The 17963-nt window shown below is 39.5% G+C and overlaps 1 protein-coding gene across 3 annotated transcripts in view; it reads right to left on the reverse strand.

Moving 5' to 3' along the window:
• The window catches only part of LOC121285485 (probable E3 ubiquitin-protein ligase HECTD4), a 301376-nt gene that overhangs the window by 61050 nt on the left and 222363 nt on the right, over positions 1-17963 (reverse strand). For all 3 annotated transcript variants that reach the window (XM_041201967.1, XM_041201965.1, XM_041201968.1), the window contains exons 52-57: positions 16518-16644; positions 10813-10950; positions 10144-10280; positions 8999-9159; positions 6715-6896; positions 4912-5117 (exon numbers count right to left, since the gene is read on the reverse strand). In XM_041201967.1, the coding sequence (XP_041057901.1) occupies positions 4912-5117; positions 6715-6896; positions 8999-9159; positions 10144-10280; positions 10813-10950; positions 16518-16644 (951 nt within the window). The remainder of the gene's footprint in view (positions 1-4911; positions 5118-6714; positions 6897-8998; positions 9160-10143; positions 10281-10812; positions 10951-16517; positions 16645-17963) is intronic.

Raw genomic sequence — 17963 nt, forward strand, 5'->3', positions numbered from 1 at the left:
TCACAGCAACACCAGACAACAAAATAAACACATCAGCTCTAAAATACAGAAATAACAGATATAAATATAAAAATTACAGAATTTACACAACTCAAGTCCATAAAAAGTTATTTACAGAAAACACACTAAACTGAGAAAGGGAATTCGAGTGTCACAGCTTGAGCAAGCAAGATGAATAGGTCTCTGTCCTCAGCCTTCTACACTGTTCTAACGAAGCTTAACGTGTTGTTAATTTCATTCAGTATATTTCAATCATGCTTATACTATGAAATCCAACTGGGCTTTCCTTGCATAATGCCATTACAAAGGCAGCCCCTGGAAAATACACATCCATTTTTTCGGACAACAGTGCCGGTGTACTGATTTGGTTGTTGCTGTTTGTAGCTCCCTGAGACAGATCCTATGATTCTTTACATGTCAGATTACTATCCCCTCTGCCTTACACCATCTTCCCTTTTGTCATTTAATCATTCCTGCTTTCCACCCTATCCTCTTTCCTGCTCTTCTCCAGTTTTTCTGCCTCTGTGCTTTCTTAAACCTGTTACATTTATAACTTTTTCCAGTCCTAATGAAAGGTCACTCACTTAAAACATTAGAAACTCAGTTTATTATATATGCTAGCCTTCTGGCAGGATATCAATACTTGAACCAGCTTGGGTAGAGTTGAGATGGGCAATATTTGGCTGATGTTTTTGCAATATATTTACTTTTTTTTTAAAAAAACTGCTCCTGATTTTAACACAGCGAACTTTGTAAACTGATTGGCTAAGCATGCTGCAGCCCCAAGTGCTTTACCAGAACCTGAAGCTCACAAGGTCAGTTCCTGACCTCAGCTGTGACCATCAAGGGGGAAAAAGGCACCTTAGAGGCTAAGTGTTTCTCTAAAGGGATGGAGAAAGAAAAATAAGGAACAGTCAGCATCTCTACAAATTTCTCCACACCAAGTGTGGTTGGTTGCATAGCACAATGAAGGCTTTGGACGAGATTGCACATTTCCTTGTCCTGCAACAACTAGATGTACAGCATAAACTTCTCAACATTTACTCTAGACCCAATGGCATCTGGTCAAACATGGGCTAGGAAATCTGCTGATTACCACCCCCACCCCACCACTCTCAGCTGATGAATCAGTACTCCTCCATGCTGGCCACCACTTGGAGGAAGCACTGAGGGCAGCAAGGGCAAAGAATGTACTTTGGGTGGGGGACTTCAATGTCCATTGCCAAGAGTGGCTTGGTAGCATCACTACAGACCGAGCCGGCCAAGTCCTAAAGGACATGACTGCTAGACTGTGTCTGCAGGTGGGGAGGGAACCAACAAGAGGGAAAAACATGCTTGACCTCATCCTCACCAATCTATCTGTCGCAGATGCATCCTTCAAGTTTTGTGCCACTACCAACGTATTAAGTGAGATAGATTTCAAACAGATTTCGCAATTCAAAACTGGGCATCCATGAGGCACTGTGGGCCATCAGCAGCAACAGAACTGTATACAACCACAATCTGTAACAACATGGCCCAGCATATCCCCCACTCTACCATTACTATCAAGCCAGGGGGTCAAGCCTGGTTCAATGAAGAGTGTGGGAGGGCATGCCAGGAGCAGCACCAAGCATAATGAGAAATGAGGGGTCAACCTGGTAAAGCTACAACACAGGGCTACTTGCATGCCAAACAGCGAAAACAGCATGCAATAGACAGGGCTAATTGATTCCACAACCAACAGATCAGATCTAAGCTCTGCAGTATGGTCATAACCAGTCATGAAGGCTGGTGGACAATTAAACAACCAACAGGAGGAGGTGGCTTCACAAATATCCCCATCCTCAATGATGGGGGAGCCCAGCACATCAATGCAAAAGATAAGGCTGAAGCATTTGCAACAATCTTCAGCCAGAAGGGTCAAGTGGGTGATCCATCTGAATCTCCTCCTGAAGCCCCCAGCATCACAGATCCAAGCCTTCAGCCAATTTGATTCACTCCACACAATACCAAGAAATGGCTGAAAGCACTAGATATTGCAAAGGCCATGGGCCCTGACAACATTCCAGCAATTGTATTGAAGACGTGCTCCAGAACTATATGCGTTCTTAGCCAAGCTATTTCAGTACAGCTACAACACTGGCATGTAACCAGCAGAAAACTGCCTAGCTGTGTCCTGTCTACAAAAAAGCAGGACAAATCCAATCCAGTCAATCACTGCCCCATTAGTCTACTCTCGATCATCACCAAAGTGGTGGAAGGCGTTATTGGCACTGCTATCAAGCAGCATTTACTCAGCAATAGCCTGCTCAATGATTCTCACTTTGGGTTCCGCCAGGGACACTTAGCTCCTAACCTCATTACAGCCTTGGTTCAAATATGGACAAAACAGCTGAACTCCAGAAGGGAGTCTTCAACATCAGGGCGGCATTTGACTGAGTCTGGCATCAAGGAGGCCTAGCAAAACTGGAGGCAATGAAAATCAGGGGAAAATCCTCTGCTGGTTGGATTCAAAATTAGAATAAAGGAGGATGGCTGTGGTTGTTAGAGATCAATCATCTCTGTCCCAAGACATCTCTGCAGGAGTTCTTCAGGATAGTGTCGTAGGCCCAGTCATCTTCAGCTGCTTCAGCAATGACCTTCCCTCCATCTTAAGGTCAGAAGTGGGGATGTTTGATGATTGCACAATGTTCAGCACCATTCACGACTCCTCAGAGACTGAAGCAGTCCGTGCCCATATGCATCAAGACCTGTGCAACACTCAAGTTTGGGTTGATAAGTGGCAAGGAACAATCGTGTCACAGAAGTGCCAGTCAATAATCATCTCAAACAACCATTTCCCCATGACATTCAGTGATATTATTATCGCTGAATCCCCCACCAACAACATCTTGGGAGGGTTACCATTGACCTGAAACTGAACTAGGCCAGCCACATAAATATATAGGCTACAAGAGCTCAGAAGCTGGGAATTCTGCAGAGAATAACTCCCCAAAAGCCTATACACCATCTACAAGGCACAAGTCAAGAGTGTGATGGAATACTCTCCACTTTTTGCTTCAACAACACTCAAGAAGCTTGACACTACCCATGACAAAGCAGCTTACTTGACTGGCACCCCATCCACCACCTTCAACATCCACTCCCTCCATCTCTGATGCACAGTGGCAGCAGTGTGTACCATCTACAAGATGCACTTCAGCAACTTACCAAGGCTTCTTTGACAGCATCTACCATACCCATGACCAGATTGGATGGGAACACCACCACCTGCAAGTTCCCTTCCAAGCCACATATCATCCTGAACTGGAACTATATCACCGTTCCTACACTGCTGCTGGATCAAAATCCTGGAACTCCCTCCCTAACAGCACAGTGGGTGCACCTACACCACATGGACTGCAGCAGTTCAAGAAGGCAGCTCACCACCACCTTCTCAAGGGCAATTAGGGATGGGCAATAAATGCTGGTCTAGCCCATGATGCCCACAATCTGTGAAAGAATAAAAAAAGGAGGCTGAAAGATGGGGGATTCTAAATATCTATCCTTCACAAGGACACAAGCCTCCTGCTTCACACATACTGTTCTCAGTTTCAGAACGTTCTACATTCACAATTTGGCTGCTGAAAAGTAGGATTATTAAAATATTCTGAAGACTTACAAAAATAATGAAGTTCTTCAAGTGGTAATACCTCTGGGATTGCATAAGCACCTGGCCAGAAACGGGAGTTGTTGCTAGTCACAATAGTTAAATGTTTGATCAGCCTTCCTTTCAAAAGCAAGTGAGTGGCTACCAATTATTGTGGAGCCTGACAACTCAAATTAACACTGGAACACATTGCCTTGAAGTCAAGTACGGCTGAAATTCCAACTCCATTTCCATTTTAATTCTGCATTCTTCCAAATATTTTATATCTTTGGAGGGGATATTTTATTCATTTAAGCTTTCCTTCTCAAAGTGTCCCTCAGCCAACCTACACACTGGTTAAGAGTAGCCAGTCAATTTACATTGTTGCTTCTTCTGCTAGAATTTGGCATGTTGGAGTAGCTAGAGATAACGTTTCCTCTGATTTTCCAAACCCAGAGTGATGGGGACTCTATGTGGTGTGCCCAACTGGATATAAAGTTTTGTGGCATAGATGTTTATTCTGCTTTGTTCTCATCTCAGAAGTTTGCAGCCAAATATGGCCAATATCCTGTATTTATAGCCCCTACCCTATTCTCCAGTTAAGATAAATGGCTGGTAATTATTTTTGCTCCTCTGCCAACTTCACCTGTTGATTCATTGAATTATAGAATAGTTATAGCACAGAAAGAAGCCATTCATCTCATCCCTTGTGTGGTAAATGCCTGAGCATAGAATCCATCGATTTCCTGTTACTAGGAGCATGCAGAAATCAGGTTTTGAACAAAGTCACATCCTCTTATCTCAGACGCTGACTCACTTGTTATATATTCCCAGCATTCTATCCTGGGAAGTCAGAGTAGTTAAGCATAAAACTCAACATCAAACATCTATTATTTCTAACAAATTCATCTGGTTTGGATATCTTCCAAATTCCACAAGCAAAGCCTACCACAGAAAGAAACTACCTGCATATTGTTGCGTGAACTTTGAGGTACTGCACTGTCTTGAAACTGTGATTCCATGTATCAGTTCATATTACACTCATTCATTCCCAATATTTCAAAATTGTGGAAATTCTTCCTCCTTTTTAATTTCTCCTACAATCTCTAGGCTTTTAAAACCCATAATAATCTTCATTATCTGTCCATTTCCAGATGTATCTTTTTAACTTAGGTGATATTACCTTTAAAGCAAGTGGCCAATGACAGAACAAGGTACTCCATTTGGATAATGGCTATAAATTTAGTTTCATTAAAAAAATATATTTTCGGTTTGTTAAATTGAAATTGAAGGAATCCTACCTGTAGGAAAGAGCAGATCTGTTTTGTTAAATCCAACAAACTGTCTTCACCCTGGTGTAAGGCTCGTGTTATAGCAACTGTAAGCCATTCCCTGATGGAATTGGAGTTGCCCTGGTAGAAGAGGTCAGTGGGAGAGCAGTTCTGACCCTGGTTACAGTGTTGGAGGGACTGAGCCAAAAGAATTGAATTGGAGCTGATTGTTCCATCTGTTGGGAAAGATATACGACAAATTTCTCAAATTATTTCACTGACCTCCCTTTTTCAGATACAGTGCCTTATTTTAATCACATGGCACTTGGACTAATTTTCTTCACTGATGTAGCACCCACCCATTTACACCCCAAACCCTATAGAACTTAATCAACACATGCCCTTACAGGCAAGGGAGGAACATGAATTGTTGACTCAATTTATTCATGGTTCCCAGCTTTGTTGATGTAAATGTTATTTAAGTGGACTAAAGGGGCTTTACCAGTCAGAAAATTGACAGTAGCTAACTTGCCTACAGATTCTCATGTGTGTGTGGGGTTCTCTTTCCTCCATCCACTCATTCTTGATGTGTTATTAGCCAGAATCTGCCCACCAGATACGAAATTTCCAAACAATTTTTTTAAACAATCAGGAGTTGAATGCAAGTTTGTTCCCTTCCCAACTTGCTGCAATATGGCAAACATAGATGGGTCTTTTTACACATCTTTTTTTGTACTATGGCCCTATTTGCTGCTAGCCCATTTCCTCTGCCTTCCATTTCTGCTTTTTACTTTACTGTCCTGTCATTTCTATTTTTGCTTTCCTCTCTTGTGTCTGCCCACTCAGGTTCCCATCCTCCTACCAATCTAGTTTAAACCCTCACCCACGTTACTAGTGAATATTCCTGCGAGGATATTGGTCCCAGTTGTGCTGGGGTGCAACACATCAAGAGTGACTGGATGGAGGAAAGAGAACCATGCACACACAGATAAGAATCTGTCGGCAAGTTAGCTACTGCTGCTATTTGCCTCCTAGCAGTTGTTTAATAAGGAACTCCAGAGAGCACAAATTTACTAGGCTCTCCCAGCTGTGGAATGGTGCTTGGGGAGCTCAAAAACTAGGGTATAGGGAAAATAGATTTTTAAAAAAAAAGAAACTGACTCAATTTAAAATCTCGAAGGCAAAAATTCCTTGTTTCATACTTTTCTAGCTCTTTGAATGAAGAGTGTTTCCTATGTAAGTTTGCAAAAGCTGCTTTGCTTTTAATTATTTCCATGCTGTACGTTAAGAATGTGCTTATTTCCTGTTTGAATTGTTTGATAGTGATCATTATAAATGAGGCAATTGCCATTATTTCTGTCATTGCATTTTTCTAGTCTGAACCTCAAATATGTGGGAGGGCACAAAGAGAATGGGACTTCAGTTAATGAGACAACCATATTATTTTGTGTCTATTTTTGCCGCAACACCAGGCACCAGTAGCTCATGCAATCTGCTCGTGGCCTGAGGTTGATTGCTTGGTAAGGCAGTCACTAGAAGCACATGCACTGGCCTGGTAATGGATTTCAACTTTTCAGACTTCTAGTCTCATACTTGGGATAGCAAGGGAGATATCTGTTAGGTGGCACATTGCATGGGAATGAGTTTCTCTGACTGGTAAAGCCTCTTTAGCCCACTGAAATAACATTTGCATCAACAAAGTTGGGAACCATGACTAATTGAAACCCCAATTCATGTTCCTCCCTTGCCTGTAAGAGTTTGTGTTGATCAAGATTGCTTGAAAATATGCAAGCAGTTTATTTTTCAGCTTCACATCAGTTTGTTATTACCAACCTGATAGTGGTGGGGCCAGCAGCTGATTGGACAATAATTGCAGGTGCTCCAACGTGATGTCACGTACAGCCGGGATATGGAACAGCCGGGTGAAAGTGTGTGGTGATTTGGGAGCGAAGATGTTGAGCAATGCCATACGGCAATACAGTCTGGCCAAAGAAGCCTCACAACGCAGTAACTCTCTGTAATCAGTAGCAAAAAGATGAAAATAACCAAAGAAAATTGGAAAAAAAAAGAACAATTGAAATTAAGGCCTTAAGTCTAATTAATTATTGCACAAATTGTACCCCCTTCCCTACAATTATCAACTACATAATTTGGTGGGGTGTTGGGAGAGTGGTTTGGAGATTAGGGAGAAATGTTTTCTATGGTCACTGTGTTGTCCTTCCAATTTAAATCACACTCACACCAGACCAAAGAATGGAAATGTTATATTTGGGCACATGGCCTCAGCATTTTTCATCTCATCTCTCATTTTGCTCACTGTATTCAGTGAACCAACAAGAATGTGTGTCTATATTTGTTTTTCAGGGTGTGCGGAAGTGGTGGGCAAGGCAGAGAGAGACAAATAAGGCAGAAAGTCAAAAACAGTCTCAAGCTCATACTTTAAATGTTGAAGATGCAATTTTCATCAACAGAAAGCTTGGTAAAAAAAATTAGTTTATTTTGGACGATCATTTGAGTGTAAGGGCAATGAAAAGTATACATGGAGCCATTTTAGAAGCAACTGCTCTCTAAAAAATCATTTAAACAGCACATGAAAAACCTGAATATTCTATTTATCTTTGGCAGTGCAGTTTATAATGTTCATATTTCAAGTGTCAGAATGTACACAAGACTCTGGTTATTACTAAGAGCACTTCTAAAGTTTTCAACCTAGCACTTGGTTTTTGTTCTCATACAATTTTTTTTTTTTAAAAGTGTTGGACAGTGAAGACCAATAACATCAGTAAGGGAAACAAGGAAGAGTTACTCTACTTTTGACACTGAAAGCAATCAGGCTTTGAGCACTACTTCAGGTAATGGTCATTTTGCTACCAACGCTGAGCTCCTCAATGGGGTCAAGGGCAAGGAATGTAGTGCACTTACTCTGACGATCTACCTGTGAATATTTTTTTCCCATGGATCTTATTTGTATTAAAGCTCACTTGACCCAATGTTCAGTAGTTTTGGCAGTGAGCAAATTGATCCATACGGACCAGAAAGGTGCCAGGTTCAACTTTCAATGTTTTCTGTTGGCTGAATAGTTAGGACATCAATTGACTTCAGAAGCCAAAAATTAGAGAAGGGGAAATAAAAATAAGATACACAGTTGGTGCCCCCCTGGAAGATGTGTGTGTTAACAGTGAGAAAAGACAGAATCAAACTAGGCCATGGAAAGTTGTGATGAAAAAGTCTAACAGACCAAGCCAAGGAACATGCATAATGGACACTTGTGGAAGGACCTAGAAAGTGCTCTTGCAACAAATTCAGAAACAGAGGGAAAGAGTAAAAATTGGCTAAAACACAAAAAGCATGTGTTACCAACATCACCACTGACTTCCTCCACTTTAAAGGAAGAAACATCTAGACTGATTCATTTGCAACACAGCTTGTATTTTTAAATTGCCAACTAAGGTGAAGTACCAAAGTCACGGGTTAAAAAATGTGTAGAAAGTTTCAGTTTTAAAAGCCTGTTGACTGTAGGAGAAAGGGAGACAGAGAGGTAATAACAGGCTCTTTTCCTAGTCCAAAACAGAACAGGTGCAGGGCATTTAAAAGAAATGTCTGCATGGGGAAATAGCTCACTATGTGCTTAATACAGTAACTGAAAAACAGACTTTTACTATCAACTTTATATTTAAAAATACTGAACTGACCACTGAAAAACTGGATAAAATGTCACCCTAAAATGGTGTGCTAAAAAAGAACTACATATGAAACTGAAGCCAATATTAATGATAGCAATAGGAGAAAGGCTTTATTGTCTGTTTATGGGCAACTATAAACTTTCTCCTATTTGATATGTTTTAAGATTGATTGGCATTCATGGTGGAACCAAACAAGTACAAAAAACTAAATTTATGTTGGGTAAATACATAGCATTCCTTGAATTTAACCTAAGCAATTTCCTCTTTAATGAAACCACTAACTCATCTTAACTGGAGTTTCAAGGGGTTTTCAATGGGTTACAGGTCCTGATTGTATGGAATAACTTCTGATCTTGGACAGTATGACACTGGTTTCAGTTATTCAAACTCCAAATTAGTTTCAGACATTGACCCTTAACTCTGAAATAACTTGCCTGTGAATCTGGATGTTTGTATTGTCCAGGGTGACTAGCCCATAAGCTGCTGTGCGTCTGTATCCTGTGGGAGGGCGCTCCAGCATGTCAATTGGGTACCAATAGCGAACTAGCACACCTTCACTTCGCAAGTACGTCTCCACCTGAACCAATTCATTTGCCTAAATTGGGGCAAAATGAGTGGGCAATGTGTTTTACGTAAAGGTAGTGGTAATGCCTTATTAAATAGCAACAAGAGTGCAAACAGGAAAAGGGGTGAACATTAAACAACCAGAATCCAGGATATTTGTCATGCTTATAATTGCATGAAAAAAAGGCAAGAGACATTGGTCAGTGGATGTGATTTGGTTCCCTGTTCTCTTCAGTGCCATAAGCTGGCCATTTTGAGGATCCGAAGCAATTGATAAGCTGGTCTAGACAGTAGTACAAAAGTAGCCCATCACTACTCCAAAGGAAAGGTTTGACATTCATTTGGTACACAGAAACAGCCAAACATAGTTGGGTTCTTTTCTCCTGTTCCACATTGGAGTTGCATAAAACCATTAACCATTTTCTAAAATGGGAACGATGACTCCAAATTCTGTTGTGAAGAATTGTTTGACATGCTCAATTCCTATCACTAGATATTACTGGTCCAGTTCTTAAATATGCCAGTGGAAGTAATGGCTAATTACAACAACTCATAGCCATTTTTTGCATTCTTCTGTTGAGCTTCACTTTAAACATGCCTTTTGATTCACAACTAAAACAATGCTTTCTAAAGCATTTCATTTCTTTTAGGCACTGAAGATTGACATTATTTGGGATATCAAAGATGAAACGAATGATTGCAGACATGCTGCATTTTCTGACCTTCTGTGGAACAAGGCCTCCTGTACTCTCACTTTCAGCTTTTCTTCAGCATCACATAATTTTCACCTAGGAAGGCACTGAGCCTAACCATGCCTTCTGTCAAGTCAGTGGCAATAATGTCAGTTTCTGGACAGAGCACCCCAGTTAGAATTTCGTCTGTTTCTGTTGTGCCCCAAAGATGCAACACCCTGTTTCAGCATGCCACGCCATTTAAGAACCTAGAAAACCTTATACATTTAGGGACAATAAATTCAATTGATTGAGGCTCTCAGCTGAAAAGTTTTTTAGCCTACCGTATCAACATCAAGAACAACTCCATTCAAGCCAAATGTTTTCATCATTCCTCGGATGGCAAACTTCGGTAAAGCAGTGCCACCAGTGCTGCTGTTGAGATTATTACTATCTGGATACCGGATCACCACAGTTAGGCCTGTAGTCAGACAAAACAAATCATTTTTTAACACTGGTACTAGAACAAATGCCCTCACCCACCAAAAAGAGGTCAGGTTCACATTAAATGCAATATTCTCTGGACCCCAGAGGTCTCCTCTAAACAAAGTTAATCAATGTCAGCTCAATTCTGTTGTATAGGCCAACAACGAAAAAAAGCACAGTTGGTCTAGATGCTCAACGTTTCTGTATGGGCCGAACAACTGCTGTTGGAAGCCATTTACCTTAACCCCTAATGCACGCTACGTTTAAATATATTGAGAAGCACTTTGATGGCTCTGATTGCATTGCTGCAAGATTTTCTCTAAGGGTATTTGCTATTTGAAAGCAATTCTGTTTTGTAAAAGTGCTTCACGGAAGCAACATTGTAGCAGGTAAAATGAGCAGACTGCAATGGGCACAGAACTTAACTCCAAAAGCAAATCATCTACATCAAAGCGATCAGGAGAAATGCAGAGCTAGAAACTACATGATAAATCCATCAAACTTAGTGCTAAAGGAAAAATAATTACCTTTGCGAACTTTATCTGTTGTGAATTTATTGGCTTCATCTTTAATGTCCTCAATGGTTGGGAGGTAGAGATCTCTAGGTATGCCACCGTTCTCTTCATATAGGAACTCGACAGTCTGACGAGCAATATCCACCATACCTGTTGAAAATCAATTATCCATTTGAAGATTGTTGTTTTGATAGTACAGAACTTGAGCATTGCTGGAAAAAAGAGAGAGACATTTTGTCAAAATTTTTCATCTTGCACTGATCAGGTCAATTCGCAAAAATACAACGGAAGGGAAAACAAGAAATTTATACTGTGTAAGAAGAGAGTGCTGATTGGTTTGCAAATGTACTCTGATTGGCAGAGGCGTTGCCATGGATAATGCACCAGTTGATGCAACGCCTCTACCGGAGACCACTTGTGAACCAATCAGCACTCTCTTCTCATACTGTATAAATTTGATTTCCTTGCATTTCTTGCGAAATGTCCTGAAAGATGAAAAGCTTCGACAAAATATCTTTTTTTCAACAATACTCATTTGAAAATTATAATGTAACTTAACCGATGTACATGAACAATTGTATACCGTTAAAATCACAAATGCTACCATAAAATTACAAATGCAGGGATAACATTAGTGTCTGTATGTCTTCATTATAGTTGGAGGGATTTAAAAAAATCTTTGCTGGGAGGAAAAATCTTAGCTTTAGTTTTCACTGTGCATGCTTACCGTTCCCAAACTAAGATTGGTCAGAGTCATTCAGGTATTAAAAACATGTTTTGTAAATGCTAAGTGAAACACTTCAAGATTCAATGCTGTCTAGCATTGTAATCATGGAATTTGTGTCATCACAATTGGCAACAAGTCTGAAACAATATCAGAAATGCATTTCTGCAAAGTGAGTACAATGAAAAAAATTAGTATGTGTAATCCTCTGGCAATTAGATTAAATGGACATCTGATAAACTGTCCCTTCATAGTGCAGTCACACAACTCCATGCTTTTGCTGAAGAAAATATTTAAAGGGTTTTTACTGAAGATAATTTCAAGCATTGAAACCCATTTATCAAGAGGGACCAATTCAACCACGTGGCAGAGGCCAAAGATTGCTGGGTTTACTTAAGACTTTTGGCAGCTATTGCTGTTTAGGATAAACTGATCCACTGATTCAGTGATAAGGTAATCTCTGTAGCACAATTTTCATCTCCCCACTGTTCCCCCTGCTTCCCAGGAAACAGGATATGGCTATTTAAAAAGTGCCATGAAAATTAATGATATTGGAGTTTCTAAATGCACGTACTTTGTCATCTCATTTTGCTTTTTCCTATGTTTGCAAGTATGAAATTATACTTGTCATTCCTTCTCACCAGTCTTGAATTTGTCATGTTTCTTCCCTTCTTTGGACTTTAGCACTTCTGGTTGATGCAGATTTTTGTTTTTCCCTCTGCAGCTAGATAAGCTCTTTCTAACTGTGTTTTTAAGTCCTCCGCTGTTTGCTACTGCCCTTCTTGCCATAAAATTTAATAAGTTGAATACCTTGTGTTGGTATTATTAAAACCTCTTTATTCTCACATCAGATATATTTTCTTTGGGTTTGGCATCACAGACAACTACTGTAGGCAAATCCCTGGCACCCTATAAACTGGATGAAGTTTTTACCCAATTAGTTCCTAGATAATTTGAAGCGAGCCTAAGGGTCAAACAAAAAACCCTTACTGCAACTTAATGATTATATCAAATGATCCTTTCTAACTATCAAAGGTAGCAGAATAAAATGGATCATTGCTTATGCTATAAAATGGCCAATGGGTTAAACTGTAAACAGTTAAATGAACAGTTTCAGTAACACATTGTAGCTTTACTATAATTACAAGCTTAACTATTCCCTCTTGGAAGAAAGAAACTTATCCTGACTTAATCTTTTGTGGCAGCTTGCTGCTGACAAAGTTTCTCTAGCTAATTTCTCACTGCTGGTTTCAGGCAGACTACTTAAACAAAATGATATACTCTCAGCATTCTGGCCAAGACAGAACTTAAATAAAGTATGCATCTCAAACTCAAATTGAGCTAATAATCAAATATATATTCAAACAAAATCAACAGGAAACTTGGGCTCCAAATTAATACCTTGGTCTTTCCCTCAGATACCTACCATGGGCATTACATTTGTCCTAGAATGATTGCACGTAAGTTGAGCTATTTCCACGAATAAACTTGGACAAAGTTCATTCAAGGTTTGACAAAGGTAAATAACACAGTATAGATAAAATGGTTTCATTTTTGTCTTAGCACCCTTTAGCGGTAATGAGAGGTCTCTTAAACAACTAGAACTGCAAACTGTTGCCCTGATCAATGTTGCTACCTCTACCTATACTACCAACAATAGATTACTAGGGTATTTATTATACCACTGTTTGTGGGTCCCTGAGTGAAAAACAGGCACTGCACTCCAAAGTAATTAATTTAAGGCACTTCTGAGTTGTGTAATACAGGGTTATAAGATTTAATATTTTCTTTAATAGATCTATACATTTGATGGCGATACTCAATTGCTCCTTGTTCGCACATTTTGCATTTTTAAACCTACTGATCACAAGCAGCTGAGAGTAGGTGATGTGCATGCAATCAGTTGCTCAGCAACATGAACATACAAATTAGGAGTAGAACACTCGGCCCCTCGAGCCTGCTCTGCCAAAGTCATGGCTGATCTCATTATAGCATCAATTTCACATTTCCACCTACCCTGATAACCTTTCACCCCCTTGCTTATCAAGAATATATCTAGCTCTGCCTTAAAAACGTTCAAAGACTCTGCTTCCATTGGTCTTTGAGGAAGAGAGTTCCAAAGACTCATGACCCTCTGAGAAAAACTTTCCTTAGCTGTCTTAAATGATGACCTCTTATTTTTAAACAGTGACCCCTAGTTCTAGATTCTCCCACAAGAGGAAATATCCTCTCCACATTGTCAAGATCCCGCAAGATCTTGCATGTTTCAATCAAGTCGTCTCTTACTCTTCGAAACTAACCCAATCTTTCCTCATAAGACAATCCTCCCATTCCAGGTATTCATCTCTTAAGTCTTCTCTGAACACATTTACATCCTTCCTTAAATAAGGAGACCAATACTGTACACAGTACTCCAGATGTGGTCTCGCCAATGACCTGTACAACAGAAGCATAGCCTCCCTACTTCTCTATTCAATTCCCCTTGCAATCAACGATAATATTCTATTAGCTTTCCTAATTACTTGCTGTATCGGCATACTTATCTCTTGCAATCCATGCACTCAGACACCCAGATCTCTCTGCAATTCAGAGCTTTGCAATCTCTCACTATTTGGATAATATGATTTTTTAAAATTCTTGTCAAAATGGCCAATTTCACAAATTTCCCAACATTACAACCCATTTGCCAGATCTTTGCCCACTCACCTGACCTATCTTGACCCTTTGTAGCCTCAAGTCATCTTCAGTTTACTTTTCTAACTATCTTTGTGTCATCAGCAAATTTAGCAATCATACCTTCAGTCCCTTCACTCAAGTTATTTATATAATTTGTCAAAACATTGAGGTCTCAGCACTGATCCCAGTGGTACACCACTCACTACATCTTCCCAACCAGAAAATGACCCATTTATGCCTACTCCACTTCTTGTTAGCTAGCTAATTTTCTATCCATGCCAATATGTCAGCCCCTACACCATGAGCTTTTATTTTCCACAATAACCTTCTGGAAATCTAAGTACAGTACATCTACCAGTTCTCCTTTATCCATAGCATGTTACTTATTCAAAGAACTCCAATAAGTTGGTTAAACTTGATTTCCCTCTCACAGAACCATGTTGACTCTGCCTTATTATGTTAAATTTATCGAAGTGTCCTGCTACAATAGATTCTAACATTTTCCCTATTCCAGATGGTAAGCTAACTGGCCTGTAGTTTTCTGCGTTCTGTCTCCCTCCCTTTTTGAATAAAGGAGTTACATTCACTATTTTCTAACATAATAGAACTTACCCCAAATCTAGGGAATTTTGGAAAGTTAAAACCAACGCATCAACTATCTTACTAGCCACTTCTTTTAAGGCCCTAGGATGAAGTCCATAAGGACCCCGGGATTTGTCAGCCTGCAGCTCCAACAATTTGCCCAAAACCACTTCCCTGGCGATTGTAATTTTCTTGAGATCCTCCCTCCTTTCCACTTCATGATTTGTAGCTATTTCTGGGATGTTTCTTTTATCCTCTATTGTGAAGACGGATGCAAAATACCTGTTCTATTCATCTCCCATCTCCTTATTTTCCAGTATTAATTCGCTAGAGTCATTTTCTATAGGACCAACGCTCACTTTGTTAGCTTTCTTTTTAAAATATCGATAGAACTCTTCCTGTCTGTTTTTATATTTCTAGCTAGCTTTCTCTCGTACCCTAATCTTTCCCTCCTTAGTTTTTTAGTCATTCTTTGATTTTTAAAATATTCTGTCCAACCTTCTGACCTGCCACCCATCCTTGCGCAATTATATGCTTTTTCTTTAATTTTGATACTATCTTTAAACTTTTTAGTTAACCATGGATGGTGGGTCCTGCCCTTTGAATTTTTTGTTCTTGTTGAAATGTATCCATTCTGCGCATTCTGAAATATCCCTTTAAATGTCTGCCACTGCATCTCTATTGAACTATCCCATAACCTAATTTGTCAGTTCACTTTAGCTAGCTTTGCTTTCCTACACTCATAATTGCCCCTATTTAAGTTTAAAATACTAGCCTTAGAATCACTCTTCTCTCCCTCAAACTGAATGTCAAGTTCAATCATATTATGATCGCTGCTACCTAGGGGCTTCCTTCACTGTGAGGTCATCAATTAATCCTATCTCATTGCACAATACCAGGTCTTGTATAGCCTGCTCTCTGGTTATCTCCAGAACGTGCTATTGTAAGAAGCTATCCCAAAAACATTTTATGAACTCATCTAGGCTACCTTTGCCCATCTGATTTTTCCCAGTCTATATGTAGATTAAAATCCATGATTATCGCTGTACTTATCCGGTAAGCACTCATAATTTCTTCCTTTATATTCTGTCCTACCGTGATGGTACCATTCGGGGGCCTGTACACCACTCCCACAAACACAAACTGCAACTGTTACAGTCAATTATTGCCAATGGAGAAGAGCTACCAGATTGTCACGGAAAAGGCAACTTTTACACAAAATATCTAAACCTAGGACTCCTTATGACAAGAGCTTGTATTTATATAGCATTTTTAACATGACCAAATGTCCCAAGGTCCTTCAAAGGAGCATTATAAAGCAAAGTGTGACACCAAGTCACATAAGGAGATACTGGGATAGATGGCCAAAAGCTTGGTCAAAGAGCTTGAAAAGAGTAAAGAGAGACAGAGAGGTTTAAGGGAGCTGAGGGCCTAGGAAGCTGAAGGCACAGTCACCAATGGTAGCGTGAAAATTGGAAATATCAAGAGGTCAGAATTTGAAGATGGTGGATACCTCAGAAGGTTGTGGGACTGCAGGAGATTACAGACAAGGCCACAGAGGGATTTGAAAACAAGAATGGCGAACAGTTAAAAAACAAAAGGAACATTTCAGAAACCCAATGTGTTCAGAGATGTGACTTCAAAATAGGAGCATGTAACAATTCAACAGAATACTTTTCTCTTGAACAATCTGCTAAGGTTATTCATTCATCACACTAGATCACTTGGAACTTACCAAGCTGCAGTGCACCCTTTATCTGATCTAATCCAGACTTTCTTTCTGCTTCATTACGGAATCGTCTGCGAATTGTAGGAAAGACTTTGGTTTCCCAGGCTTTGACTAAAAGTGCATAGTGATCCTCCTGTGGAAGGGCAACATAAGAAATCACAGAAACCAGACACTGCTAGTTTGCCAAACAACATTCTCCAATTAATGGGAAAAAGTGAAGCTATAATAAAAAATACCTCACTAACTCCGGTTTTGAATTAAACCAGGAACCTGGCTAATTTTTCTCTTTTTTTCGAGTACTTTTCATTCAATATAGTTGTGTCCATTTCTCAAGTCACATGATATAGAAAGCACACAAGTTATAATACGTTACAAGGAGAATAACTTATATCGAAATACACGGGACAGAATTATACACCCCATGAGTGGGCTGACCGAATAACTCATGAATCATAAAGATATAAATTCTATGCCACAGGTCTTCATGATCTATCATGGTTAGATCAGATGGAATAAATTAAATAAAAGATGCATTTCAAAGTGCATCATGGGTTATTTATGAATTGTTACATTACCAATGCTAACCAATGGGATTTGGGTTTATGGTGGGTCGAAACTTGAATACTTGCCACTATAGCATATGCTATTATCATGGTGCAAAAATTCCAACAAATTAAGGCTATGGCAACTTGTGTCATAATTTGTGGGGGTTTCTGTGCTATCCAACCATTAACCTCATCAAAAATGACTAGGTGATCATTTACTATAGCCCCAGCCCCATTAAAAATCAATTGCAATTGTAAGTTTGCCACGTTTAAGCCATTTTTCACATAGCTGCATCTTAAGCCTGAAAAATAGTGGAATCGGAAACCTAACAGTTGCATTACTTGTGGACTTGCATTTGAGGAAATATTTTAGAGTTTCACCAAAAGGAGAAACCACAAACAGACTGATGTATGTATTACAAAATTGCTCTAATTTTAAAAATGCAAAATTAAAAATGAGACGTAATGCAATTTAACATTTGAGGCAGTGAATTCCAATGGGATAAGACTGCTGCCATTTGCCAGTAAGAGTTCCAAGGTGATACATGAAGTTTACAAATCTCGCTTTAACCATATGTCAGTTGCCTTCTTTGCAAATAGGTGTACCATATATGGATGATGGCTTCTACTTAGATAGTAGCAAAACAGTAAAAACTGAGTTGCCTGCTTAAAACTGCAGCAATTTGCATCTGAGAAAATCAGAATCTCCCCAACTTCTACATATTCAAAGACAATGGCCATCTCAGGTGATGTGATGCTATTTAAATATCAGCCACTATTATTAAAACATAACAAAAAGTGGTGAGTATAGTAAAAATCGCCATAGCCCAACATGAAAGCTTAACGAGAATTTTAGTCATCTTTTATAATTCTACTGGTTCATTTAACAACAACCAGCTACGGTGAT

This window comes from Carcharodon carcharias, chromosome 13, assembly GCF_017639515.1.
Source record: "Carcharodon carcharias isolate sCarCar2 chromosome 13, sCarCar2.pri, whole genome shotgun sequence".
Lineage (NCBI taxonomy): Eukaryota > Metazoa > Chordata > Chondrichthyes > Lamniformes > Lamnidae > Carcharodon > Carcharodon carcharias.